This window comes from Oncorhynchus masou, chromosome 26 (assembly GCF_036934945.1).
Source record: "Oncorhynchus masou masou isolate Uvic2021 chromosome 26, UVic_Omas_1.1, whole genome shotgun sequence".
In the NCBI taxonomy this organism is placed as follows: domain Eukaryota; kingdom Metazoa; phylum Chordata; class Actinopteri; order Salmoniformes; family Salmonidae; genus Oncorhynchus; species Oncorhynchus masou.
In genome coordinates this window covers 15,944,189-15,971,383 of record NC_088237.1, presented here as the reverse complement: position 1 = coordinate 15,971,383, position 27,195 = coordinate 15,944,189, and the positions used below count along the sequence as shown (strand labels likewise).

The window sequence follows — 27,195 nt, the reverse complement described above, 5'->3', positions numbered from 1 at the left end:
GCCTCCTACTGGCCCTCCAACACCACTTCCAGCAGCATCTGGTCTCCCATCCAGGGACTGACCAGGACCAAGCCTGCTTAGCTTCAGAAGCAAGCCAGCAGTGGTATGCTGCTGGCATACATAGTTAGCGGGATACCTTGGGTGTAAGTGAGGCCCTGTGGTCTCATCAAACACTATCTTTTTTCCAACTAGCGTTCGAATGACCACAACTGGAAAACAAAAATCAAACGACCACTAGATGGGGCTAGATTACAACTTTTATACAAGCGTTGACCGTGTGCGGACCTCAAAGGATATGAAATAGTCACGTCGAGCAATGAGCCAGATATTTCTCCGGATGTATAATTGTGAAGCATCCGGTTAGCGTTTCCGCTCACTACCAACTATGATGAAGGCAAGAAGGCCAGTGGCTGACAATAGGAGAAGATGGAGCGAGATGGATTTTGGCTGACATTCTGCACATTTTCCCACCGATTAAATATTTGATTTCAATATAGTTTTCTGTTCCCAAAACTATAATCTGTTACTAACAGAGTAGATCAAGTTTAGTAGATTTTACCCTTTGCCGAAGTCTAAGAAATGCCGTTGTTTAGAAGGAGTGCAAGGGCGAATTGAGTTATTGCTCAGGCACACTTCACAGAGTAGGCGTTCCCTAACGGATATGCGCAAATATATGCTAGAACGCGCATATAGGATCTCGCTAGCTCGCGCTTGGCTCTGCCCTCCTCCTTGCTTGTTCTGCCCACTATGACTAATTTGTTCACATCAGAAACGGCAGGCTGTGGTCTATCGTTGGTTAGTTATAAAAATCTATGACATAGTCTTACAATTGGAATCAATGATTGTATATTGGAATCCAACCAACACGTCTAGCAATCCAAAGGTTGTGTGTTCAAATCCCATCATGCAGAACTAGCATACTAATTTTAATAAAGACGATTTACATTGACGACGTTACTTCTACCCCTGAGTCCAGGTTACAGCAGCATACCTGAATGATTGAGAATGAAAGTGAAAGTGCCAGTGTGGCAGCAACACATTTGGATGAAAGGTTTGCGGCGTTATCACATACCACTTCAAAAGTTCGGAGATGCATATTATTTTCCTGTGGCTCAGTTCATCATCAAAGAGACTTTATAGACACTCCTTTATTTAAACATTGGAATAGCAGGCTCCAGTGTCATGCGGCTGTGTCTCCTTTCCCTCCTTTTTATCATCAAAGTGTGTCGACTCAATATTGTAAGGCGAGGTCAGTACATTTTGTCTGTTACAATTATGTATAGTAAGGGATAAACTTCGTCCATGTGCAGAGTTCATTTTTCCAATGTATTTCACAGAACTGACTTGTTTATCCCGCTTATAGTACAGTTGCCAAATAAAACGTTTACCTGTGGATTTTTTTTCTTCCGTAGATTTTTTTATAAGCGAATTCATAGTCTTATATTTTGGTTGCTAGTTCGATATTTATCCTCCCATGTTTCTAGTTTGACCAGCTGTTTTCAGAAACTGATATTTCTAAATTAATTTGTCATATAAGCAGGTTTGCTGGCAGCAAACAATTTATCTTGCTAAATAAGCGACCCAGTCGTTCGTTCTTTATGTTCGGTTGCCATGCTCAGTGGCAACGTTCGAATCCCTTGCTTTACTGCTAGCTAGCCAACTAGCTACGGCTACAAAGTCACGCCCCGGCTCTGGTGTCAGAATAACAGCCACTGGTAGTATTTTGCCTTTGTTTACCCTGTTTATCCCACTTATGCCACAGTTACCAAATAAAATAAAACAATACTATGAACATACATTTACCGTTAGAAATAACATTTAACCAAATGCTAGTCTAAAAGAAATGGGAGATAATGTCTAGATGCGTTTTATAGTGTAGATCTAGTGTAAACCCTGAACAAAAATAGTGGCCTCAGATCATCCCACAGGTTCAAGAAGCTGGATGTGAGGGGCTAGCATGATTACACGTGTCTTGCAGTTGTGAGGCTGTTTGGATTTACTGCCAAATTCTCTACAATGAGATTGGAGGAGGCTAATGGTAGAGAAACTAATATTCAATTATCTAGCAACAGCTCTGGTGGACATTCCAGCAGTCAAAATACCAATTGCACGCTCCCTCAAAAAATTGCTGGCATTCTGTTGTATGACAAAACTGCAAATTTTTTAGTGTCTTTTTATTGCCCCAAGCACAAGGTGCACCTGTGAAATGATCATGCTGTTTAATCAGCTTCTTGATATGCCACACCTGTCAGGTGGATGGATTATCTTGGCAAAGGAGAAATGATCACCAACAGGGATGTAAACAAATTTGTGCACAACATTTGAGAGAAATAAGCTTTTTGTGCGTATGAAATATTTCTTGGATCTTTTATTTCAGCTCATGAAACACTTTACATGTTGCGTTTATATTTTTGTTCTGTATACATTGCCTGGCTGAGCTGATGAGACAGTGGATTGCGCAGTCAGATGGAAGAGTAAATTCAATGTCATAGATTTAGTAGGTGGAATAGACACCGGCTAGAATGTCGTTTTAACCAATTGGCATACAGGATTAGACCCACTCGTTGTATAATTCCAAGGTAATGTACAGAATGTCAGTGTTTTATCCCTTACTTACTATTTATTCATTTATTTCACACTGAATAATAAGCATATGTTTTTTTCTTTCTGTTACTTATTCATTAATGGTTATTTGGTGTGTCTGTGTGTGTTGTTGAGGATGCTACTCACCTGTTGGGGCTGCCATCTGCATAGATTGAACAACACTCTTAAAAGGTGTTATCTAGAACCTAAAATAAACATTTTTGGTTCCAGGTAGAACTATCATTCTCTCATACACTCTTTGAAAAAAGGGTTATTCGACTGTCCCCATAGGAGAACCGTTTTTGGTTCCAGGTAGAACACCTTTTGGTTCCATGTAGTACCCTCTGGTGAAAGGGTTCTACATGGAACCATGTTATAGACTGACCAGGTGAATCCAGGTGAAAGCTATGACCCTTTATTGATGACACTTGTTAAATCCACTTCCATCCGTGTAGATGAAGGGGAGGAGATGGGTTAAATAAGGATTTTAAAATCTTGAGTCAATTGAGACATGGATTGTGTATGTGTGCCATTCAGTGGGTGAATGGGCAAGACAAAATATTTAAGTGCCTTTGAACAGGGTATGGTAGTAGCTGCCAGGTGCACAGGTTTTAGTGTGTCAATAACTACAACGCTGCTGGGTTTTTCACACTCAACAGTTTCCCGAGTGTATCAAAGATGGTCCTCCACCCAAAGGGCATCCAGCCATCTTGACTCAACTGTGGAAAGCAATCAACATGGGCCAGCTTCCCTGTGGAACATTTTTGACACCTTGTTGATTTCATGCCCCACAAATTCAGGCTGTTCTGAGGGCAAAAGGGGGTGCAACTCAATGTTTTGTACACTCAGTGTGTTTGTGTGTTATTTAGTGCAGTTTCATCAAATTATTTTTACACATTTGTTTCAGATACTACCAGGTGTCCTAAAATAGAGAATGAAATAGCTTGATTTGTCACACCCTGACTGTAGATTGCATTGTAGGTTTGTATTTTTAGTTTGGTCAGGGTGTGACGTGGGTGGGTATTCTATGTTGTAGGTCTAGGTTTTCTTTTTCTATGTGTTTGGCCTGGTATGGTTCTCAATCAGAGGCAGCTGTCTATCGTTGTCTCTGATTGAGAGCCATACTTAGGTAGCCTATTTTCCCGTTTTGAGTTGTGGGTGATTATTTTCTGGTTAGTTTTTGATGCACCTGTCAGAACTGTTCATTTATCGGTTTTTTGTCCGTGTATTCATTCTGGATTAAAAGTATTATGGACACGTACCACGCTGCACTTTGGTCCTCTTCACCTTCTTCCACCAATGAAAATCATTACATGATTGTCCATGTTATTACTATCTTAAATCAATCATAGCCTATGTGTTAGTAAAGAAAAATGTGTTTTTAATTTTACAAAACAATGGGCAATTATTCTTTACCCAAATGGTCCCCAGAGGAAGAGGGCCTAATCACCGGTCCCTGTTTGAGTAATGCTGAAAGACACCATGTTACCCTACCCTGAAAGCAGTCTAAGCCGAAAGAGGCCAATTATGGACCTAAACTCAAACACTCATAAAAACATGAAATTGTCTTTAATCAAAGAATGTAATTTTGGCCATAAGAAATAATTTTATATAAGTTATAGAAATCGATAGAAATATATGTATTTTTTAAATACATTTTGGAGAGATTTTTGAAATGTAAAACCACCTCAGCAGCTTCCCAACCTGAGTTTGGAATGTTGGGAGTTCAATCCCAGGGTGAGTCCTCCCAAAGACTGTAAATGGGACCTGATTCCTCTCTGCTTGGCACACAGCATTAAGGAGTGGATTCGGGGTAAGGCCCAGTGACAGATTAGGGGGTATACTTGCACATGAAGTGGCTTCATACTACAGAAACAGAAGATTTGATACCTGGGACTTGTTGTGGATAAAAGCCTATACAGACAGATTGGTATAATATATTTGCTTGTTGACAAGATGATAGGGATTCACCGAAGGGAAATATTGAACAGAGCATCGTTGAATAGTACTCTTCATGTACACCTCAAAAACAAACTAGTTTTTTTTAATGTTTTGAGCTTCTGTGTTGTATGTTAGTGTAATATTGGGATGTAAACTCAGACTGCATTTCAACTCAATATCTGACATGGTACAGGTGTCTTCTTTAATTTGCGCCAATACCCATGTGTGTGTGAGGTGTATGCTTTTGATACCATGAAGATTTTTAAGATTACCAAAAAACACCATGTGTGACCCTGTTTTAGCCCATTGTGAAACAGGGGTTGAACACAATTTGGCAGTGGACACTATTTAACATGACAGGGACCTGCCACATCTGTGGGCCAACCCAATGAAGGTTTTTTTAAAGGCTCTCTGAAATGTAATAGTTAAACATTTTCACACCTAGGGTTGCACATTTTGGGGAATATTCAGGGTAGGGCAGGGTGGTATACCGTTTTTTTGCGATATTGATGCACGGACCGGTTTGGGTTTTTACTTTACCTTCTATAACGGCATTTGAATGTTTGGTTTGTTAAATGTAATACGCAGTGTGTAACACCCATTTCCTCTCTCTCCATGCCGCTTTCCACAGACCTAGCCCCAGCTCGTGTCACTCAAGGAGCGCATTTGTTTTTCCTCGACCACGAGACACTTGCGTTCAGTCTGCATGGTCAATACAGCACATGCAACAATGTTGATGACAACGATGCAGTTGTCCCTTTGTTTCTTAATATAAATCTACTAGCATTCTATAATTACACTATTAACTTGTGTTTCTTAATCTGCAAACAGCTAGTTGTTCCTAAATCTTGTTAGCTGCTAATGCTAATAAATGCACTGAGTAAGAGCGAGCGTAATTAGCCATACAGCCTGAGAATACCAGTGATGGTGTAGACCTAAATCAGCGTGTTGTTTGTGCAACAGTGTCTTCTAAATTAAATAGGTAAACACAAAGCAAGAATGTCTTGGCTACATGAAGTAAGTATCTAAGAGAAAACATTCAATGTACCCAAAGATTATAGGGTCTCATAGAAAAGGCATATAAACACTTTAGAGCCTACCCTGTCGCAATAACTCCTTGGCATTTTCATTCGTTGTCATGTCAAACAACACAGTATTAAAATTGCTCACTATTATATTCTAACTAAATAATTAGAATAGACATTCTATTTCCATGATTCCAACAGTTGACATATGTGTTTTGCTCTAAATTGCAACATTTGGTTAAAAACAAGGCCCAGATTGCTTGCCCATATTGTGTAGCCCTACGTGGCAGAGTAGAAATTATCTCATTCAGATTTTGTGGGGGGTTGAAGTTGAATTGAACAGTATAAAACAATCAGAATGGAAAAAGACCCATTGAAATCACTTAGAATGTATGTGTTGCCAGCCTAGGGTCACATACTACTCATAAAGCAAATATTGAACTTTTATTATTAAAAAAACATAAAATACCGTCATACCGTAAAAAATTCAAATACCGTGATATACTATTTTTGCCATATTGCCCAACCCTAATTCAGAGGTGGAAACTTTCCGTGGGAATATATAGGAATTAATGGAAATATATGCAAATTAATATCATTAAAATGTAGATGTTTTTTGCATTGGATATATTTACCATATCATATGGACATAAACTTTTTACCTTATCATAAGTAGACTTAATTGCAAATTATTAAATCCTTCCAAAATACATTTTTTTAAACTATTTAGTAAACTTTAATTAAAGGAGTTGACTCTTCACATGGGAGGATTTCACTGAACAACAAAAGAAAGGGAATTTTGAATGATCCCCAATGATCCATTGCATCTCCCAAAAACGTTTTCAACATACATCTGTAAAATGATAGTCTAGAAACTAAAGCTTTAGTTGTCTTCCCCTCAGGCTTCCATGTCTTCTCCCCGGACCTCCTCAATGTCCACCTCTTGAACATCAGACTCTGAGGCCTCATCTTCACTGTCACATTCCAACCTTGTTGAGGATGGCTCGTTGACAGGCTCAAAAAGCCTCAGATTTGCCCGGGTGGCCACCAATTTTTCAACCCTTGTATTGGTCAACCTTTTGCATGCTTTGGTGTGTGTGCTCCTAAACCAGGACCAGTTGCGCTCTGAGGCGGCTGATGTCGGTGGGATTTGGAGGATGATGGAGGCAACAAGGGAAAGAGCCTCAGATCCACAAAGTCCCTTCCACCAGGTGGCTGATGAGATATGTTGGCACGACTGCCATATTGCATCTCCATCCCAAAGACCTTGCTTGGAAGTGTACTTCACCAGACTGTCAAGAACCTTCCCATCATCCAAGCCAAGGGGGCGAGACACGATAGTGATGACACCAGAGTCCTTGTTGATCTCTGCACCAGACAGGATGCTCTTGCCAGCATACTTGGGGTCCAACGTATTTGCTGCGGCATGTATGGGTTTCAAGCAGAAGTCTTCACGCTTTTGATGTATTTCAGAACTGCAGTTTCCTCTGCTTAGAGAAACAATGAAGTGGGCAGGGCAGTACAGATTTCTTCTTTACATCTGCAGCAGAGTCTGAATATCAGACAGGAAGGCATTGTCTCCCTCAATCCGTGCAATGGCTACTGCTATAGGTTTCAAGAGTTTCAGGCTGCTTACCACTCTCGCCCAAAATACATCATCCAGAAGGATCCTCTTGATGGGGCTGTCCATATCGGCAGACTGTGATATGGCCATTTCTTGGAGAGACTCCTTCCCCTCCAGGAGACTGTCAAACATGATGACAACACCACCCCAACAGGTGTTGCTGGGCAGGTTCAATGTGGTGCTCTTATTCTTCTCACTTTGCTTGGTGAGGTAGATTGCTGCTATAACTTGATGACCCGTCACATACCTAACCATTTCCTTTGCTCTCTTGTAGAGTGTATATATTGTTTTCAGTGCCATGATGTCCTTGAGGAGCAGATTCAATGCATGAGCAGCACAGCCAATGGGTGTGATGTGAGGGTGGGACTCCTCCACTTTAGACCAAGCAGCCTTCATGTTCACAGAATTGTCTGTCACCAGTGCAAATACCTTCTGTGTTCCAAGGTCATTGATGACTGCCTTCAGCTCATCTGCAATGAAGAGACCGGTGTGTCTGTTGTCCCTTGTCTGTGCTCTTGTAGAATACTGGTTGAGGAGTGGAGATGATGTAGTTAATTATTCCTTGCCCACAAACATTTGGCCACCCATCAGAGATGATTGCAAAACAGTCTGCTTTCTCCATGATTTGCTTGACCTTCAGATGAACTCTGTTGAACTCTGTATCCAGCAAATTACTAGATAAAGCATGTCTGGTTAGAGGGGTGTATGCTGGGTGAAGAACATTCAGAAATCTCTTCCAATACACATTGCCTCTGAGCATCAGAGGTGAACCAGTTGTGTACACAGCTCGAGCAAGACATCCATCAGCATTTCTTGACTACGTTCCTCCATTGAGTCAAAAAACTTCTGATTCCAGGAGGACAATGAGCTGTTGCTATCGAATAAGGTGTCTGATTCATCATTTTCACCTCGAATAGAAGTAGAGGGACTTTTGTCAGAGGTTGCTTGTTGTGAGCGCTGAGGGAACTTTATGCACTTGGCCAGATGATTCTGCATCTTTGTTGCATTCTTCACATATGATTTGGCACAGTATCTGCAAATGTACACAGCTTTTCCTTCTACACTAGCAGCAGTGAAATGTCTCCACATATCAGATAGTGCCTGTGGCATTTTCCTGTAAAGATTAGAAAAAAATGAGTAAAAAAAAACCCAAACCAATACAATTCAATGTACAGATAAATAGTTAAGCAGATTAAACAACTCCTTTTGTAAGATACATGTTTTAAAATTAAACATGTATGGAAACAGGTGAATTAACACTCCAGATAGCAGGCTGAAGCAAGCTAAAACCCACATGGTAGCAAAGACTAACTAGCAGAAATAGTTAGAAATGACTTAAACAAACTTTGCTGTAGGCTACTATTTACTAGTTAACAAAAATACATGTATGTCATATAAAATATATTCACCCCACCCATTATTGTAATCAAAACTTACCAGATAGCATGTAGTCCTTGGCTCAGACAGTGTAGTAGTGTGGGCTCAATAGCATCTCATTAGTGTGCAAGATCTTGTACATGTGATGGAAGAATGCTCTGTGCAATTCAATTGAATAGGGGATAGTTTAACCATAATATACCACAAGACTTAGAATTGCCTTATGTGTATCCCACAAAAAAAAGGTTCACTGTTATAAGCTAACTTTTTTTGATGAATTTAAGCAAAATTCCCCAAATTAACTTCCCATGGAAAATTTGCGGAAGATTTCCGGAAATTTACCGGAAAGTTTCCGACCCTTTGCAACTCTATTCACACCCATTGTCTTGCTTATATTGTCCTTAAAACACTACTCAAACATATCTTTCCTGTCTTGCTATGTTTTCTACTAACCTTCCAGAGAGGCCATGAGTAATGGCGAACATTGTTAAAGGCCAGGTTCAGTCAAAATGCATTTTCTTTCTCTATTATTTATTATATTATGCAACAACTGAAGAAACTAACACTGTAAAAGTGTGATTTGTTTGTGATAATGTGTGTTGGTTGAAAATACAATCTACACAGGACCTTCATCCATGTAAAATGTGCTGATTAGGAGTTTTGGCTTGCCTGGTGACATCACCGGATGGTATAAATTAGTTGACCAATAACAAAGAGAGTTTGAAACCTCTCTGCCAATAACAGCTAATTTTCAGATGACATATCCCTCCCAATAGGTCCCTCCGCTCTGGTGGATTGAGCCACATTGTGGTTCGTGCACTGCTTAGATGCCCTTTCCTCCCCACTCAGACAACTCCCAGACAGTCCAAGCACAATTTTATTTTTTTTAAACTTTGGATCCACCCCAGTATTATGGGAACACACCTTATTTACTTAGTCACCTTCTCATCACCCCTCAGACGTGTGCCCACCCCTGCCTCAGTGTGAGCTCGCCAAGCCCTTGAAAAAGTTGGATAGCTATCAAGAAAACTACTCTGTACACTACCAATGTGTGGATGGCTATGTGAGGATGGCGGGGACCTCCAGTCGCATCAGGTGCAAACGAATTAATCAGGTTCTTCAGTGGGACGGCCCAACACTGATATGCATTCGTAAGTAGATGTGCTACCCACCTATGACACATTAAGACAGACAGGCCACACCTATCAGATCAGGTATTCCAATAATGCAATAACTATAGACTACATCTGTAATGCATATCATTTACATATAAAGAGCAGGTATGAGACTAGATATTTGGAACAAATGTGTGTATTTTCTGGCTGATTCTTTCATGCTTATTCCAGCCGACCCATCTATTCCAACTACGATAGTACGTGAGTATTGCCTGTCTGCATGCCTGCCTGTCTGCCAGAGAGAGAAGAAGAGACATTCCTGAATGTTGTTAATAATTGCCAAAGCGGGATGGCAGGAAATGGTTGTAGTGAGTTTCATGTCAGGGGAGATCAGTGAGATTAAAGCCAGCATTTCTCTAGTTTTAGTTTAGTTTTCAGGCTGTGAAAGAGAAACAGTGCAGATAAAAACTCTATAGAGTTGTTCTCAGTTCCTTATTGGTACTTTTCCATCTAGACTTACTCCCACACCAGGGTGTCACCAGTGTTAATGTCACCAGTGTTAATGTCAGCTCTAGTGTTTCCATCAGGAGTTTGACACTAAAGACTTGTGGCGAGCGGAATCATCAACCTCGGCATCATTCAAGATGGTTGCGTTTGGAAGAAGGTGTTAAATTTCACGGTTAGCCATTGTTATGTAAATGCTCCCGAGTTGCGCAGCAGTCTAAGGCACTGCATCTCAGTGCAAGAGGCGTCACTACAGTCCCTGGTTTGAATCCAGGCTGTATCACATCCGGGCCGGGATTGGGAGTCGCATAGCGCGGCGCACAATTGGTACAGCATTGGCCGGGGTAGGCCGTCATTGTAAAAAGAATTTGTTCTTAACTGACTTGCATAGTTAAATAAAGGTTACATGTACAGCTGAAAAGTACCCAGGTCCTTGCCTTGGCTCCAAGTCAGAGCAGGTCCACTGGAGACACGGGTGCCAGCCCGCATAGAGGGAAACAGAAAAGTCTGATTCTTTTGGGTTAAACACTGGGTTAAATTGTCAGTAGAGAGCCTCCAGAGTTGAGAAGTTGTCTAAGGCACTGCATCGCAGTGCTAGCTGTGCCACTAGAGATCCTGGCTCTGTCGCAGCCAACCGGGAGACCCATGGGGCGGCACACAATTGGCCCAACGTCGATCGGGTTAGGGGAGGGTTTGGCCGGCAGGGATGTTCCTGTCCCTTCGCGCACTAGTGACTCCTGTGGCGCAGTGCACCCTGGCACGGTCGCCAGGTGTATGGTGTTTCCTCCGACACATTGGTGCGGCTGGCTTCCGGGTGAAGCGGGCATTGTATCAAGAAGCAGTGCGGCTTGGCTGGGTTGTGTTTCAGAGGACGCACGGCTCTCGACCTTCACCTCTCTCGTTGAGAGAATGCCAAGAGTGTGCAAAGCTGTCATCAAGGCAAAGGGTGACTACTTTGAAGAATCTCAAATATAAATATATATTCTGATTTGTTTAACACTTTTTTGGTTACTACATGATTCCATGTGTTATTTCATCATTTTTATATCTTCACTATCAATCTACAATGTAGAAAACAGTCAAAATATAGAAAAAACCCTTGAATGAGTAGGTGTGTCCAAACTTTTGACAGGTACTGTATAATGCAATGCTAGGTTGGAATAATACTGTTAAAATGATGTCGATACCCTTTTAGTGTAGGAGCTGTTTGAAAAGCCCGTCTGAAATTTCAAACTGTTTTGGGGGGATGACGTTTTGGCCTACATGGTGACATCACCATGCAGTAAATTAGTTTATAGACCAATAAGAAAGAGTTCCAAACCTCTGCCACTAACAGCAAATTTTCTTTCCCCCTCCGACTCAGACCACTCCCAGACAGTCCTAGCAGAATTGTTGCTATTTTGGTTTCTTTATAACCATTTCGCAGTAAGTTACCCAGAAATTATTTGATATTAAGCTAAAAACAGCTGCATTAGACCTTTTAAACGCTATTATTGCACACAGAGTGAGTCTATGCAACTTGTGTGGCTAAGCAACATTCAAAATATTTCAGATTTTCATTTTAAATTCACTTGTAAACATTTTCTTAAAACATAATTCCACTGATACTATGGGGTGTTGTGTGTAGATCAGTGACACAAATGTTTAATTCAATCAATTTTAAATTCAGGCTGTAACACAACAAAATGTGTAACATTTCAAGGGGTGTGAATACTCTCTGAAGGCACTGTAAGTCCCTGCCCTGGCTGTATTGATTTCTTATGACTGACCTATTTTATCCTCTCTCCACCAACAGCTTCAATAACCCACAAGAGGACTCCATCTTCCATAGTGCATCTCTCAGTGCCCACAGAGAGAATTAGCCCAAGACCAACCACTCCCAGTTCACTTTTATCTCCAATACTGCGTATGTTCCTCCCAATTTTCACCAATTGCTGCCTTTCTTCTCTCCGTATGTTAATGATCAATGTGATGCATGGTTGGACAGGTCAGTTAAAACTGTTGCTCTGAACTTTGCCCCCTAACCCTGGATCCTGTCACAGAGAACCAAGAGGTCATTACTACTGTTACAGTGACAACCACCATCATCGATGACCTTACATTAGTGCCAGTGGATAAGTCCAGTGCGGTGACCTCTGTGTTCACGAAGACTGTTTCTCCATCAGAGAGTTACTGTGTCTCCAACAGAACCCCAGCCTCCAGTGAGGATCCAGTTAGCGGTGAGGAGACTTGTCCCATAGTATATCACTCTACTGAATGTACAGATATGTTTTTGTTGCATTTATTTAAAGATCTATGTTTGGTAATGGTCCATTCTGGTGTACTGTTCTTTGTTGTTCATGCTAGACCAGGGGTTCCCAAACTTTTTTGGCCCACGATCCCATTTTGATATCTGAAAATTCTCATGGCTCCAACTGTAACAGATGTGAAACGGCTAGCTTAGTTAGCGGTGCGCGCTAAATAGCGTTTCAATCGGTGACGTCACTTGCTCCGAGACCTTGAAGGAGTAGTTCCCCTTGCTCTGCAAGGGCCGTGGCTTTTGTGGAGCGATGGGTAACGATGCTTCGTGGGTGACTGTTGTTGATGTGTGCAGAGGGTCCCTGGTTCGTGCCCGGGTATGGGCGAGGGGACGGTCTAAAGTTATACTGTTACACAACCATGTGGAAAAAAAAATCGAATTAAAATGTTATTAACAGCCAATGCTACTTTTTTATTTGGGGCCTTTTCCTTACTGATGCTGTTTTCTGTTAGAAACATGGTTGGCTTTTGAAAGACTCTACAATAACAAGTCTTTCCTCTGAATTCACTGATTTGGTCAGTCATCTGTAGAATGTTTTTTTATTTCCCCATCCAGCATGCTTGTGTTCAGTTTGTTCAGTTTCCCAAATGTGTCTATTACATAGGCAAAGAGACACATTTTCTTTTCATTACACAGAAATTCAACCAAGTCTGTTTTTGTTACATCCATTATGAATGACAAGTTACTCCATCAATGTGAAAAATCGTTCCAATACTCCCCTCCATAACCACCAAGCCTCGGTGTGAAGTAGAACGTTGTCATGCTCTGATCCCATATCTCCACATAGTTTTGTGAACAGGCGTGCGCGCAGTGGATGTGGTTTGAAGTAGTTCATAATCAAAGTTACCTGCTGCAGTATATCTCCCGAGTTCTGTGCTCAGGTCTTTTGCCGCCAGTTGCTCTCGGTGTATCATACAATGCGTCAATATGGCAGAGGGAGACATTCATAACTAGGGTGCAGAGGCCTGCCCACCTTCCCACCATAGATGGAGCCCCATCTGTGCAAAGCCCACCATTCGATCACATGGAATCTGTTTTTTGTCAATATAGCCACGCAGCACACTGAACATCCCCTGTGCTGTTTCATGCTCAGTAATCGTGAAACAGAACGTTATGTCCGACATGTATAGAGAACAAAAGTCAATGCATGGGCATCTCTGCTCTCACAACTAACGTTAATTTGGAGCATAAGCTGGGAAGTGTTTGAGTCGTTCACTCAGTTTCCTCTTGAATGCTAGCAATCACATACATTCTTTTTTTAACAGTGTTATCTGACAAAGGTATTGATGTGAGCTTCTGTGCTGGTGCCTCCCCACACATTGAACATTTTCCTGTAACCCCATTTTTATATCCGGTAACCACACTTAGGGTCGCGACCCCTCGTTTTGGAACCGTTGTGCTAGACGATGCTAGTCGTCTAGAGAAAACTTCCTGTGTTCCTCTGTCAGCTGGCTTCACTCCCACTGATCTCTCCTGGCAAGGGCATGCTAACCACACACTCACTACACCAATTTCCTGGCATCATTCTTTGATCATTATTACCACACTCATGAATCACTCAAGACTTTTAATTACTTATTCAGTCTCTCTCTCTCTCTCTCTCTCTCTCTCTCTCTCTCTCTCTCTCTCTCTCTCTCTCTCTCTCTCTCTCTCTCTCTCTCTCTCTCTGTCTCTCTCTCTCTCTCTCACCCTCCCTCTCTCTCTCTCTCTCTCTCTCTCTCTCTCTCTCTCTCTCTCTCTCTCTCTCTCTCTCTCTCTCTCAGATGGAAGCACTGGGAAGAGCTCTGCTGCAGCCATATATGCGGGTGAGTAGGCTACCACACAGATTACAGGGAAGGAGTATAACAGAAAATAAGTCTGAGTCCTTTCTCCTGATGGTTTTGTTTTTCTCTTGTTCCCATTGAATGGAAATCCTAGGTGTAGGTGGGGTGGTAGTAACCATCTTGCTGGTTGCAGCGTTTGGAGTACTTATGTTTTGGAGAAGGAAATGGTAAGATTGGCTGGTCAACCAGTCTTTCCTTGTGGGGAAAGGGGTCTTATTATGTCTCTGTTGAATTCCAAACACTTTCTCTCTCTTATGACAGGATGCAGCGGCTTGATCTGTCGCCAACACCAGACGAAATAGTGCAAATTAATGTTGTGACATGAGCCACACTCCTTAGTGCCCGGACTGACAACCAGCAGACACTTAGAAAAGACAAAAGTGCATCAGTTTGATGGTGGGGGGACAATGACCTTGGATTGGACAAGAGGTGGACCAAAAATGTATGGCCCCGACCTCGTTGTCCTCGTGTGGAAAATTAAAATACCTAAAGCATCACCCAAATGGATTAATTTAAGACATATTGATTAATTTCATTTATTAATTAATATCCTTAAACTATTTTGAGGATAGATTCTAAATTAATATGGAAGCATATTGGTGATATTAAAAAACAATTAACTACAGTGCATTTGGAAAGTATGCAGACCCCTTGATTTTTCCACATTTTGTTACAGCCTTATTCCAAAAATTCCAAAAATCAAAACATAATGACAAAGCAAAACAGATTTTTAGACATTTTTTGCAAATGCATTACCAATAAAGAACTGAAATATCAAATTTACATAAGTATTCAGACCCTTTACTCAGTACTTTATTGAAGCACCTTTGGTGGCGATTACAGCCTCAAGCCTTCTTGGGTATGATGCTACAAGCTTGGCACAACTGTATTTGGGGAGTTTCTCCCATTCTTCTCTGCAGATCCTCTCAAGCTCTGTCAGGTTGGATGGGGAGCGCGTGACACAGCTATTTTCAGGTCTCTCCAGAGATGTTCGATCGGGTTCAAGTCCGGGCTCTGGCTGGGTCCCTCAAGGGTATTGAGAGACTTGTCCCGAAGCCACTCCTGCGTTGTCTTGGTTGTGCTATTAGGGTTGTTGTCCTATTAGAAGGTGAACCTTCGTCCCAGTCTGAGGTCCTAGGCGCTCTGGTGCAGGTTTTCATCAAAGATCTCTCTGTACTTTACTCTGTTCATCTTTTCCTCAATCCTAACTAGTGTCCCAGCCCCTGCCACTGAAAAACATCCCCACAGCATGATGCTGCCACCACCATGCTTCACAGTAGGGATGGGATTGGCCTGGTGATGAGCGGTACCTGGTTTCCTCCAAATGTGACGCTTGGCATTCAGGCCAAAGAGTTCAATCTTGGTTTCATCAGACCAGGGAATCTTGTTTCTCATGGTCTGAGAGTCCTTTAGGTGCCTTTTGGCAAATTCCAAGCAGGCTGTCAAGTGCCTATACTGAGGAGTGGCTTCTGTCTGACGACTCTACTATAAAGGCCTGATTGGTGGAGTGCTGCAGAGATAGTTGTCCTGGAAGTTTCTCCCATCTCCATAGAGGAACTCTAGAGCTCTGTCAGAGTGACCATCGGGTTCTTGGTCACCTCCCTCCCCACCTCCCACCTCCCTGTCTGAATACTTCTGTAAATAAGGTATTTTAGTTGTTTTTTTTATACATTTGCAAAAATGTCTAAACCTGTTTTTCCTTTGTGTGTAGATTGATGAGGGGAACAAATTTGTTTCATCCATTTTAGAATAAGTCTGTAACCTAAATCAAAAAACGTGGAATAAGTGAAGTGAATCATTTCCGAATGCACCGTATAACTTGGGTTACTATACAGATCTAACAATTGTTTTACTATCCATTACAAAGACCATAGTAACCCAACTGTTGCTTTCTGTCCATGATTATGGTGACATCTATCAAAACACAACCAAGACCTTACTTTGTGAATTAAATGTTATTAAATGAATTCATGTTATTATAAGACACAGCATTGCACTGTGTATTAATCACTAAATTGTCTGTCACTCCCAAACAGAAGACATCTGCATTGGTACCAATTTATTTTTTAAATGTTTTAACTTACATTTCCTTGTTTATACATTACCAGCCATAAATGTTCACACCTACTCATTCCAGGGTTTCTTTCTTTTTACCAGTTTCTACATTGTAGAATAATAGTGAAGACATCAAAACTATGAAATAACACATATGGAATCATGTAGTAACCAAAATAGTGTTAATCAAATCAAAATATATTTTATATTTGAGATTCTGCAAAGTAGCTACCCTTTGCCTTGATGACAGCTTTGCACTCTTGGCATTCTCTCAACCAGCTTTATGAAGTAGTCACCTGGAATGCATTTCAATTAACAGGTGTGCCTTGTTAAGTTACTTTGTGGAATTTTTTTCCTTCTTAATCTGTTTGAGTCAATCAGTTGTGGTAGGGTTGTTTAACTGGCCTTTTGTATCTTTCTTTCAGATACAAAAGGCCCAACTGGTTGGAATAATAAACCTGTAAAAATCAGGGCATTAAAATTTCAGTGAATTTAATAAAGCACTTTTTCAAATGTTAAGAACAAACTGTTAATATAAAAATATGGTCACAAATGTTTTTTATTTTATTTGTATTATGTAAGTTGAATGTTTTATTATTCGACAGTAGTTGCCATATTACAGTTGCTTTGTTTTTTAATTTGGACACTTAAGATTTGTAGTTACATCCATTACAGTTTTTGCTATATTTGTGTACAGTGCTAAGAGGTTGAAAATGTAAAATTGGGAAGATTGCACCTTTCCCTAATAAACATTTAGTGGTGCCAGTGGCTTCCTGCTTGTTTGTTCAGTATTCTTGCACAAATATGATCACACTGAAACATACCAAACAGCCTTGATTTAATGACATGAGTTGGAATGTGGCAAGAAAAAGTATGTGAACCTTTTCCAAATAACTAGATTTCTGCATAAACTGGTGATACATTTTGATCTGATCTTCTAGGTCACAACATTTTGATCTGATCTTCTAGGTCACAACAATAGACAAACAAAAACTAATGACACAAATAATTATACGTTTTTATGTCTTTATTGAACACACTGTGTAAACGTTCACAGTGCAGAGTGGAAAAAGTATGTGAACCCTTGGATTTAATAACTGGTTGCCCCTCCTTTGGCAACAATAACCTCAACCAAGCATTTTCTACAGTTGCGGATCAGACCTGCACAACTGTCAGAACGTTCCACAGTAACCGTTCCACAGTAGCGCTGTGGAGCATCCGGGTGCACTTTTGCAAACTTCAGACGTGCAGCAATGTTTTTTTCGACAGCAGAGGCTTCTTCCGTGGTGTCCTCCCATGAACACCATTCTTGTTTAGTGTTTTACGTATCGTAGACTCGTCAACAGAGATGTTCGCATGTTCCAGAGATTTCTGTAAGTCTTTCGGTCAGCAGGGCGCTGGTTAACTCTGTCTTAGGAAGTACTCCTGTGGAACAACAGGAAGCTATTAACCATGGGAGGAGTTAGCCTGGTCCCGGACTCACAGAGTCTCAGAGTAGGAGTGCTGATCTAGGATCAGTTTGGCATTTTAGCTCACACGGAAAATAATGATATGGACAGGTGGACCTGGCCCTAAATCAGCACTCCTGCTCTGAGAAGCTTTTTGAGCCTTGGTCCCATACTGTACGTCCTGTAGTATTTCCTACTTTCCAATCACTGTCAAGCCATACACACAGAGGGTTGGCTAACAACACAGACTAGACCACCAGGCTATGGGAGGAGGCTTTCACAGAACACAAATTAAATTGGAACACATTCACTTGCACAGTGACGTGCTCATTTGCATCACATAAATGTCACCCAAGGAGGAATGAGGCTTTCTCAGAATTACATTACCACAACATCCTGCTTCAATGAACAACTTGTACATTTCTCTGTGATCTGAGACGGTGTTTGAGAAAGAACACACATGAAAGAAAGAGACTGGGAATAAGAGTTAAGTATAATGAAGGAGTGTGTTGGAGAGGATTATGGAGGGGTAGAGGGGGTAGAGTGGAAGAATAGAGAGAGAGAGACAAGTGAAGAGGGATGGAGTGTAGTGGAGAGGTTCAGTGCCAGTGGAAGCTGCTGAGGGGAGGACGACTCATAATAAATGGCCTGAATGGAATCAAACATGGTTTCCAGGTGTTTGAAACCATTCCATTACACTCCATTCCAGCCATTATTATGAGCCGTCCTCCACTCACCAGCCTCCAGTGATCAGTGCTCTCACCCCAGCCAGTGTGAGGATGTTGGTGATGTTCTTGGTGATGACCAGAGAGCTCTTGGCCCGTGTCCTTGCCACATACAGCAGGTTCCACTCATCATTTGGGATGTCACCCCGAGGACGAGGGAGAAAACAGTGGAGTCAGCCACTAGCAAACATTGGTACTATAATCTGGACTGTAATACATTAACCAATGTTCTGATTGGGCGTAGGCCGTGGACCAATGCAAACAGTCATTGGCCTTAGATCATGGTTGGTATTTGGATAGGTTTCCCAACTTCCTAATGATTGCACACACACACACACACCTCCTGAGCAGCTGGAAAGTCTGGGTAAATTGTGGGCGGCACAGGGGACCTTAGCAAAATCATCAGTGATCACCACTGTGTCAAACTGTTTATGTGTGTGTGTACAGTATGTAACTGTGTGTACCTGCGTGTTGGGCCTCTCTCTCTGTGCAGCCGTAGAGGCATTCCACCAGCTCAGGGATGTGGCTGTTGTATTTCTCCACCATGGAGAGTATACCCTCCTTTTTTTAGACTCTGCTGGGTGAACCTACGGATGAATCTGTCCTTGATGACTAGAGAACAGAGAGAGAAGGGAGCATGTTTAAAAAGGGAGAGAGCTAGTTACACTGCAGGGTAGAGCTAAACCTATTGACACAAAAGACCCTACCAATAAAACAATGAGCGAGCCACTGCAGGATACTGGCTTACCAAAAACAGGTATATATCACATAGGTACAACATACTAATTTACTTGTATTAGAATTGCGGAACTGAGGCAAGGGGCCGTGTGTGTGCTACTCACCTCAGGAGCGGTTGTTTTCTGGCTGCATCAGAACCCAAATGCCCTTGATTCTGTTCACCCCCTGGAGTGGAAAATAAGGGGGGGGGAGTGATAAAAAAAAAATTGTTTGCCAGCTCAGTGTCTAGCATGGTGTTTGGGGATGGAAAAAGCTCGCTAACGTTATCAAGCAAGCTACAACAACTCCATCAACATAATACTCCACGTTTTACAGAAAATAAATTGTCAAATACCAATCGGATTATTGTAATTGTTTATTTCAAGGTATGCCTCAATTTTTACTGAACTGCCCGAACATTATTGGCCGACATAACCTGCAGGATATCATGGTAGCCATTATACAGTTGAAGTCGGAAGTTTACATACACCTTAGCCAAATACATTTAAACTCAGTTTGTCACAATTCTTGACATTTAATCATAGTAAAAATTCCCTGTCTTAGTTCAGTTAGGATCACTACTTTATTTTAAGCATGTGAAATGTCAGAATAATATCAGATAATTATTTATTCACCGATTGAAACGCTATTAGCGCACACCCTGCTAACTTGCTAGCCCTTTCACATCGGTTACATATAGACGTTCAATATCTATTGTGATGGTAAAGATTTATCTTGATTTTGTTCAACAGTAGGATAAATACTGATGTGCTGAGCTGCTTATATGTGATGTGTTTCAAGGCTGCTAGTGGTTAGCTGGTAGCGGTAAATCAGGGATGTAAAAGGAACTATGCTAAAAGCCTGCGAGCTGTATAAGTTGTTACATTAACGTTAACGTTGAAACCAACGTTAACGTAGTGGGCCAGGAAACCAACGTTAACGTAGTGGGCCAGGAAACTAATGTTAACGTAGTGGGCCAGGAAACCAACGTTAACGTAGTGGGCCAGGAAACCAACGTTAATGTAGCGGGCCAGGAAATAACACTGATTTTTAAAAATGACCACTTTTACAGTGTTGGCTGTAAAATATCAGCTGTTGTACAATATGATACAAAACACAGGAATAAAGGATCTGACTGCACCAGGCCTTTAACTGTCATTAGAGTCCTGTGTTCCTTCACTCACCATCTACTGCATCTTGATGTAATCACCAGCCACTTTAAACAATGCCACTTTATATAATGTTTTCATACCCTACATTACTCAACTCATATTGATATAATAGAAATTCATACGATTTATATGTTTAAGGTAATGAAAAGATAATGACTAAAATAATTCTACCATGTCACTGTATAATAGAGTGAAATGTATTTGAATCATAAGACTATAATTCTTTAATGTGTGTGCATAGGACAAGTTAAGACATTGCCATTTAGCAGTATAGGTGAGACAGTGTGTGCATAGGACAAGTTAAGACTTTTAGCAGTATAGGTGAGACAGTGTGTGCATAGGACAAGTTAAGACTTTTAGCAGTATAGGTGAGACAGTGTGTGCATAGGAAAAAAGGAACTGTTAACAGACTAGGAACTGTGGCCGACAACTTGTGACCACTGAGAAACTGATGACAGGAAAAGAGGTCTCCCCAACCAGGGAGGGGAGAAACCATTAGATTTGCAGTAAATTGTGTAACATGGCAGGATATGATAAGCAATGAATGTGTAGGAGAAGACTTGTAAATAGTATTTTATAGTGTTAGAGAAGAGGGGCATTGATGACCAAATGTGAGGTATATAACCAAATGTGCATTGTATGATTTTTTTAGAGCTCTCGTGAATATACTTTCTGATTATTGTAAGCTGGGACTCTGATCTGTTTCATTCAACTACAATCTTATAACCTCTGGTTTGCAGACTGAGTAGTTTAATTGAAGTTCTGTTTAAGAACATTGAGAACAAAATTATCGTAACACATATGTATATACTGTACTCTATACCATCTACTGCATCTTGCCTTTGCCGTTCGGCCATCGCTCATTCATATATTTTTATGTACATACTCTTATTCATTCCTCTCCACTTGTATGTATAAGGTAGTTGTTGTGAAATTGTTAGGTTAGATCACTCGTTGGTTATTACTGCATGGTCGGAACTAGAAGCACAAGCATTACGCTACACTCGCATTAACATCTGCTAACCATGTGTATGTGACAAATAAGATTTGATTTGTTTTCCTCCTACCAGATTCTCCTACACTTTCTTACACACTTGGAGAATCGTGGCTCCAATGTAGGCAATCTCTGAACCAAACCAAATGCTCAGAGAAGAGAAAGAATACATATTCAATACACACACTGAGCTTTTGTGTAGTGAGTATATACCTGAGTGAGGAAGAAGTGTGTGTACCTGGGTGAGGTAGTAGAGTTGTGTGTGTGTTCCACCAGGTTCAGGGCATTGACTGCTCCTCTGAAGGTATAGATCTGCTGGTGAGAGTCTCCCACCAGGATCTTCCCACAGTGTTGAGGTAGCATGATGTCCATGATGGCTAAGACACACACATACACACACTTATCATGGACCTGCTAACAGACATGCTATCAGGTGAGTGGTACAGATGTAATGTAGACCCAGGTTTGGTCCAGGTGTGGTACAGTGGTGTAGTTGAGTGGTGTACCTGGAGTGCAGTCCTGTGCCTCGTCTATAAAGATGACATCATACTTGTCCAGAGTCGGCCTCCGCAGCTGCCACTGCTTCAGATTCCCTGGAAGACACTGACATATTCAAAACATGTTATGGAGTGAAAAAAAGCTTACCATCATAGTTCATGTGGTATGCATACTCCCTGGTCTCTTCTAAGGCAGCCATTTTGTCCCAGATCTTCTGGGCATCCCTCGCAAACATCTGAAAAATAAAGGCAAGTTTGTTCAATTGTGGAGAGGACCTGCGTGTGTGTGACTTGTTTGTGTGAATATGGGACCAAAACAGAGAGAAGTGTGTGTTTTCTGGTGTGTGAATATGTGTGTTGGATGTTTCTTTGGGAGGAGAGGTTTTTGTGGATTTGGGTATAACACTTACCCTTTTTGCATTGCGGTCAGGCACGGTCACTGTGCCATGTGTGTTTGGGACGTGGTTGGGGGTGATGTGTGTGTCGGTCGAGGCCATATAGGCATTGAGGGTCAGGGTGACCACCTTGTTGATGACGAAGCCCCCGCTGCCCTTAGGAAGCACTCAGGTCACAGAGAAGTGCTTCATGTTACTAGACAACGTCTTCAACTCCTGGTAACTGGGAGAGAGGGGAAAGGGACCTGAACATGACCAACTGGATGACTGATTGAACTGATTGAATGGCTTTACTGAAAGACTGAAGACAACCAGACATATGGAGCAAAACTGTTCTCGACATACGGACAGAAACTGGTCTAGACCGACAGACAAGCAAACCCGAAAGCCATGGAGTTGACCGTCCTGCAGTCCACATTGCTGGGGAAACGGCGCTGGGCCTGGGTGGCCACAGACTTGTTGAAGGCCATGTGGAGGTGTGGCCTCTGCTGAGCGTACCAAATTAGGGTGGTGGTCTTCCCTGTGACTAGAACACAGCAACAACATTTAACCCCTATACTACTTCACAGAAGGAACATTCACACATAGGGCACAATCAACAGCTCACAATGTGGGCATTTTTGTGAAATGGGGTGGACCATTCGTGTGTGTGTATCCACTTGAACTACTCTACAAAGGAGCTGATCGTGGACTACAGGAAACGGCGGGCCGAACAGGCCCCCATTAACATCGACGAGGCTGTAATGGAGCGGGTCGAGAGTCTCAAGTTCCTTGGTGTCTACATCACCAACAAACTATCATGGTCCAAACATACCAAGACAGTCATGAAGAGGGCACGACAACACCTTTTCCCCCTCAGGAGACTGAAAAGATTTGGCATGGGTCCCCAGATCCTATAGGTTCTACTATCGAGAGCATCCTGACCAGTTGCATCACCACCTGGTATTACAACTGCTCAGCATCTGACCCCAAGGCGCTACAGAGGGTAGTCCGAACGGCCCAGTACATCACTGAGGCCAAGCTTCCTGCCATCCAGGACCTATATAATAGGCGGTGTCAGAGGAAAGCCCATAAAATTGTCAGAGACTCCAGTCACCCAAGTTATAGGCTGTTTTCTCTGCTACCGCACAGCATGCGGTACTGGAGTGCCAAGTCTAGGACCAAAAGGCTCCTCAACAGCTTCTACCCCCAAGCCATTAGACTAATGAACAATTCATAAAAATCGCCACCGGACAATTTACATTGATGCCCCCCGAACGAACACTGCTGCTATTCGCTGTTTGTTTGTTACCTATGCATAGTCACTTCACCCCCACCTACATGTACAGATTACCTCAACTAGCCTGTACCCCTGCACACTGACTCGGTACGGTGCCCCCTGTATATAGCCTCGTTATTCTTATTCTTATTGTATTACTTTTTATTATTACTTTTTATTTTAGCCTACTTGGTAAATATTTTCTTCTTCCTGAACTGCACTGTTGGTTAAGGGCTTGTAACTAAGCATTTCATGGTAAAGTCTACACTTGTTGTATTCGGCGCATGTGACAAAGTTTGATTTGACAATTGTCACAATATAGAAAAAGTATCCTCAACCTGAACTGATGAATCACAGACTGAGCTGAACTGACAGGGAGAGGGTGCCCTCTAGCGACAATTCAGAGAATGCTAGCAAAAGTACCAACCCTATATCTAACTTGTTTTCTGTAAAAACACAGCTGTGGCATGATGTTGGTAGTAGCGGTGTGGCGGTACGTGGTCTCTATGGATGTCGTGGTTGAGGATCTGCTGTTTGTGGGTCACCTGAACCTGGACTCTCCTGAGAGAAAGAGGACTGGGCATGAAACACGGGTTATGACTGATTCATTCAAAATACTTCCTTCCAGAAAGATAACAGTCCTCACCCACTCTGATTGGTTATTGCTGTGGGCAGGGCGTTAGAACGTAGAAGATGTAGTGCAACCTGGAATGGAGGAAGGAGAACAGAGGTGGAGAGAGAGACCGTTAATGTCCGCCTGTCTATCCATCTGTTTGTACATGTCCATCTTTCCATCTCTATATAACTTCCATCTTTACCTGTTGCTGATGTTGATGTCATTCCTCCTCACGGCGAGCAGCATGGTTACCATGGCGCTGAGGTACTCTGTGATGGCTGAAGGGAGCGCCATCACAGAGTATGTGTGGGGCTACATACCCCCTCGATACCCTCCATTTTTTGGGAGTCTGTTTAATGCAGGCCTCAGCCTGAGGGAACAGACGATGTGTCCTCACACTCTGTAACACTGCCCCAGGCTTCACCCTCTGACTGGGCTTATACTGGGCCATGAACCTGGGAAAAAAACACACACACACAGAGAATAGCTCAGAAATGAACAGAAATGGCCCAAAGGAACAGTTTAAGGTAAAGAGTCCTTACTCGACCATATGGAGGATGCTCTCCTGGTCGTCCTTTATGATTCTATGGTTTTCCAGGATGGCGTTGATCTCCTTCACGGCGTCGATCTCCTTCTTCATGTAGCCGTAATACAGCTTCTTCCAGGGCCCAAAGACACAACCGAACCCAAAATAATGTATACAGCACATCTATTCAAATGTTTACACTAGCTTATCTTCATAACTTTAACCCTAACGTCCTCCACCTGTCCCAGGCTCTCACCAGTGACTGGGTCACAATGTTCCTCCAGCATTGGCAGACCAGGCTGACATTACAGCATCAGCACCTCCTCTGGGAGGATGTCCACGAAACCTTGGGGATGGGACAGGCCTCTGCTGCTTCCCAAGAGGCAGTAAAGGGCATCAGGCAGGGCCTCCGCCTCCTCATGGTGATTCATTAAGGCTGGGTCTGGATCTGACCAACAGCACTCAAACTCCTTGTCGTCCCCAAACATGTCCGTTGTCAGCCCCTCCAGATAGTCCACCTTCTCATCCTCAGGTTCCTCCTTCATAGGGGTGGCTAGTGCCTCTTCAGTCTCCATTTAGGGGAGGAGCTCTCCATTGATTCCCTCAGTGTTATGGAACCTGAGCCCTGGGACAGGGCTGCTTTCTGAGGACTGAACACCCTGACCACACCGATCACAGGGGAAAACTGAGTGATCCCCTGCTGCTGGTCATCACTCGCATCTGAGAACCAGGGAAGAGAGGAGAAGAGGGAGCAAAGGGAGGGGATGACAAGGTAAATGATATGTGTACAAAATGTTACATCACTTCAGGTCTCAAGAGTTAAAAAAACTAAAATACACAAATGTACAGTACCTCTCTTTCTCGTTGTGGGTCTTCTGGGGTACAACCCACGGGTTGGGGTCTGAGTTGCTGTGCCTGCGAGTGACAGAGTGGGGCTGTGTGAGGTGTTGGCTGCCCTCTGGCCTCCGACTAATTTCACAAAACTCATCTAAGCTCAGGTGCCTTCGCTTGGCTTTTCCTGAAACATCACCAGGGCCATGAGTACATCTCTACATCAATGCTACACTCTCACACACACAACTTCATGACAGTCCTGTGTTTTGGGTCAGTACTGAGGTGAATGCGTACCAATTAACGTACAGTTAAGTTTACAGATGGGTGACATGGAATAGCAAGTTACAGTAGTTGGCTAGCTAGCAATGGCCATGGCAATAGTGGATGACTCCATCAAGTTGTTTCAAGAACACCTGCTGATGTCCAAAAATACAAAAACAAGTCTTTAATTTTCCAGAACTGGTTTGACAACATTATTTGGGTTAAACAATTATTTAATAATGATGGACAACTATATGATTTTCCAGAATTTATGAGAACACACAGTTACATTCACTCCTGAGAATCAAATTGTTGTTAGAGCTGTCCCTAAAGGTGCTATTCTTCTTTTATGAGAATATAACAATACTCCAAGTACAACTGTTGAGGATTCTGTAGCCTCAATACAATTAGAAGGAATTGACATTTTAAACTATAAATGTAATAACATGTATACAAGGAAACTATGTCAATGTGTTACTATTCCCTCTGCTAAAATGTACTGGAATGCAGCCCTAGGACAAGTGAACTGGAACAAAGTCTCGTCGTTGTCTGGTAAATATTGTATATCTAATAAGGTGAAATAAGTATCATAAACTCATTCATAGAATCTACCCTGTAAAGACCTTTATTATACACAGATTTAAAATAGCTATTGTTAACAAATGTGTATTTTGTGGTTGTGACCCAGAAACTCTTGACCATTTATTTTGGGACTGTTCTTATGTCAGAAGATTTTGGAGTGAGTTAGATTCTATTTGAAAAGAAACAACTATTAATGTTAATTTGAAAGATTCTGATATTATGTTTGATTTTGATCCAAATGATATGGACCCTGATTTAACTTCCATTGTTAATTTGTTTATCTTTCACGGTAGATTCTTTATCCATAAAATGAAGTGGGCAGAGAACAAATCCCGTTTCACATTATTTAAGATAAATTTCAAAATAGAACTGAAATGTTATCTGTAAAAAAAAAAAGCAATACGCACCATAAAAAGTATTTAACAAATTGAAAATTAATCTTTATATGTAATACACCTGTCTGTAAGGTTTATGTACTCTTGTTTGTATATTTCTGTATTTGTGGTGTTCATAATAAAAAAAATACATTTAAAAAACCTGCTCATGTCCAATCATTCGTTTCCTGCTTTTTCGAGAGAAATAAAGTTCTCTAAATGTTAGCGTATATGCTACATTCTAGCGTGAGCACCCAAACAACTCTAGCCCGTAATTTCACTTGTGGATCTAGCTGGAAGACATTCACCGTTTTAAATACTATTGCATATTACCGATATGATGTCTAGCGTTCATTGATTGTTGTTGATAACACAGCTAGCTAAGCGTTTATTGGCTACTTCTTCTTTGGTGAATTTACTTAGGATCAAGTTCAATGTGTTTTTGCTTGT

The 27,195-nt window shown here is 41.8% G+C and overlaps 1 protein-coding gene and 1 pseudogene across 3 annotated transcripts; one reads left to right on the top strand and one right to left on the bottom strand.

The window, feature by feature from the left end:
• The first annotated feature begins 823 nt into the window (after positions 1-823).
• LOC135514886 (interleukin-15 receptor subunit alpha-like) lies at positions 824-17,111 on the top strand. 3 transcript variants are annotated; one of them, XM_064938566.1, is made up of 8 exons: positions 824-1,249; positions 9,510-9,701; positions 9,897-9,926; positions 11,965-12,075; positions 12,212-12,388; positions 14,232-14,273; positions 14,386-14,458; positions 14,553-17,111. In XM_064938566.1, the coding sequence occupies exons 1-8, from the start codon at positions 1,183-1,185 to the stop codon at positions 14,614-14,616; spliced, it is 756 nt and encodes a 251-aa protein (XP_064794638.1). In that variant the 5' UTR covers positions 824-1,182; the 3' UTR covers positions 14,617-17,111. The 3 variants fall into 3 exon arrangements, with proteins under 3 accessions (XP_064794638.1, XP_064794635.1, XP_064794637.1); XM_064938563.1 differs by having other exon boundaries at positions 825-1,239; XM_064938565.1 differs by lacking the exon at positions 9,897-9,926 and having other exon boundaries at positions 830-1,239.
• Positions 17,081-27,125, bottom strand: LOC135514887 (F-box DNA helicase 1-like; annotated as a pseudogene).
• Between the last annotated feature and the right edge of the window lie 70 nt (positions 27,126-27,195).

Excerpts from the sequence above, each read along its gene's own strand:
- LOC135514886 (XM_064938563.1), top strand. The coding sequence starts at position 996 with ATGATTGAGAATGAAAGTGAAAGTGCCAGTGTGGCAGCAACACATTTG. Across the intron at positions 12,076-12,211 it reads ACTTTTATCTCCAATACTGC|AGAACCAAGAGGTCATTACT; the intron begins GTATGTTCCTCC and ends ATCCTGTCACAG. Across the intron at positions 12,389-14,231 it reads CAGTGAGGATCCAGTTAGCG|ATGGAAGCACTGGGAAGAGC; the intron begins GTGAGGAGACTT and ends TCTCTCTCTCAG.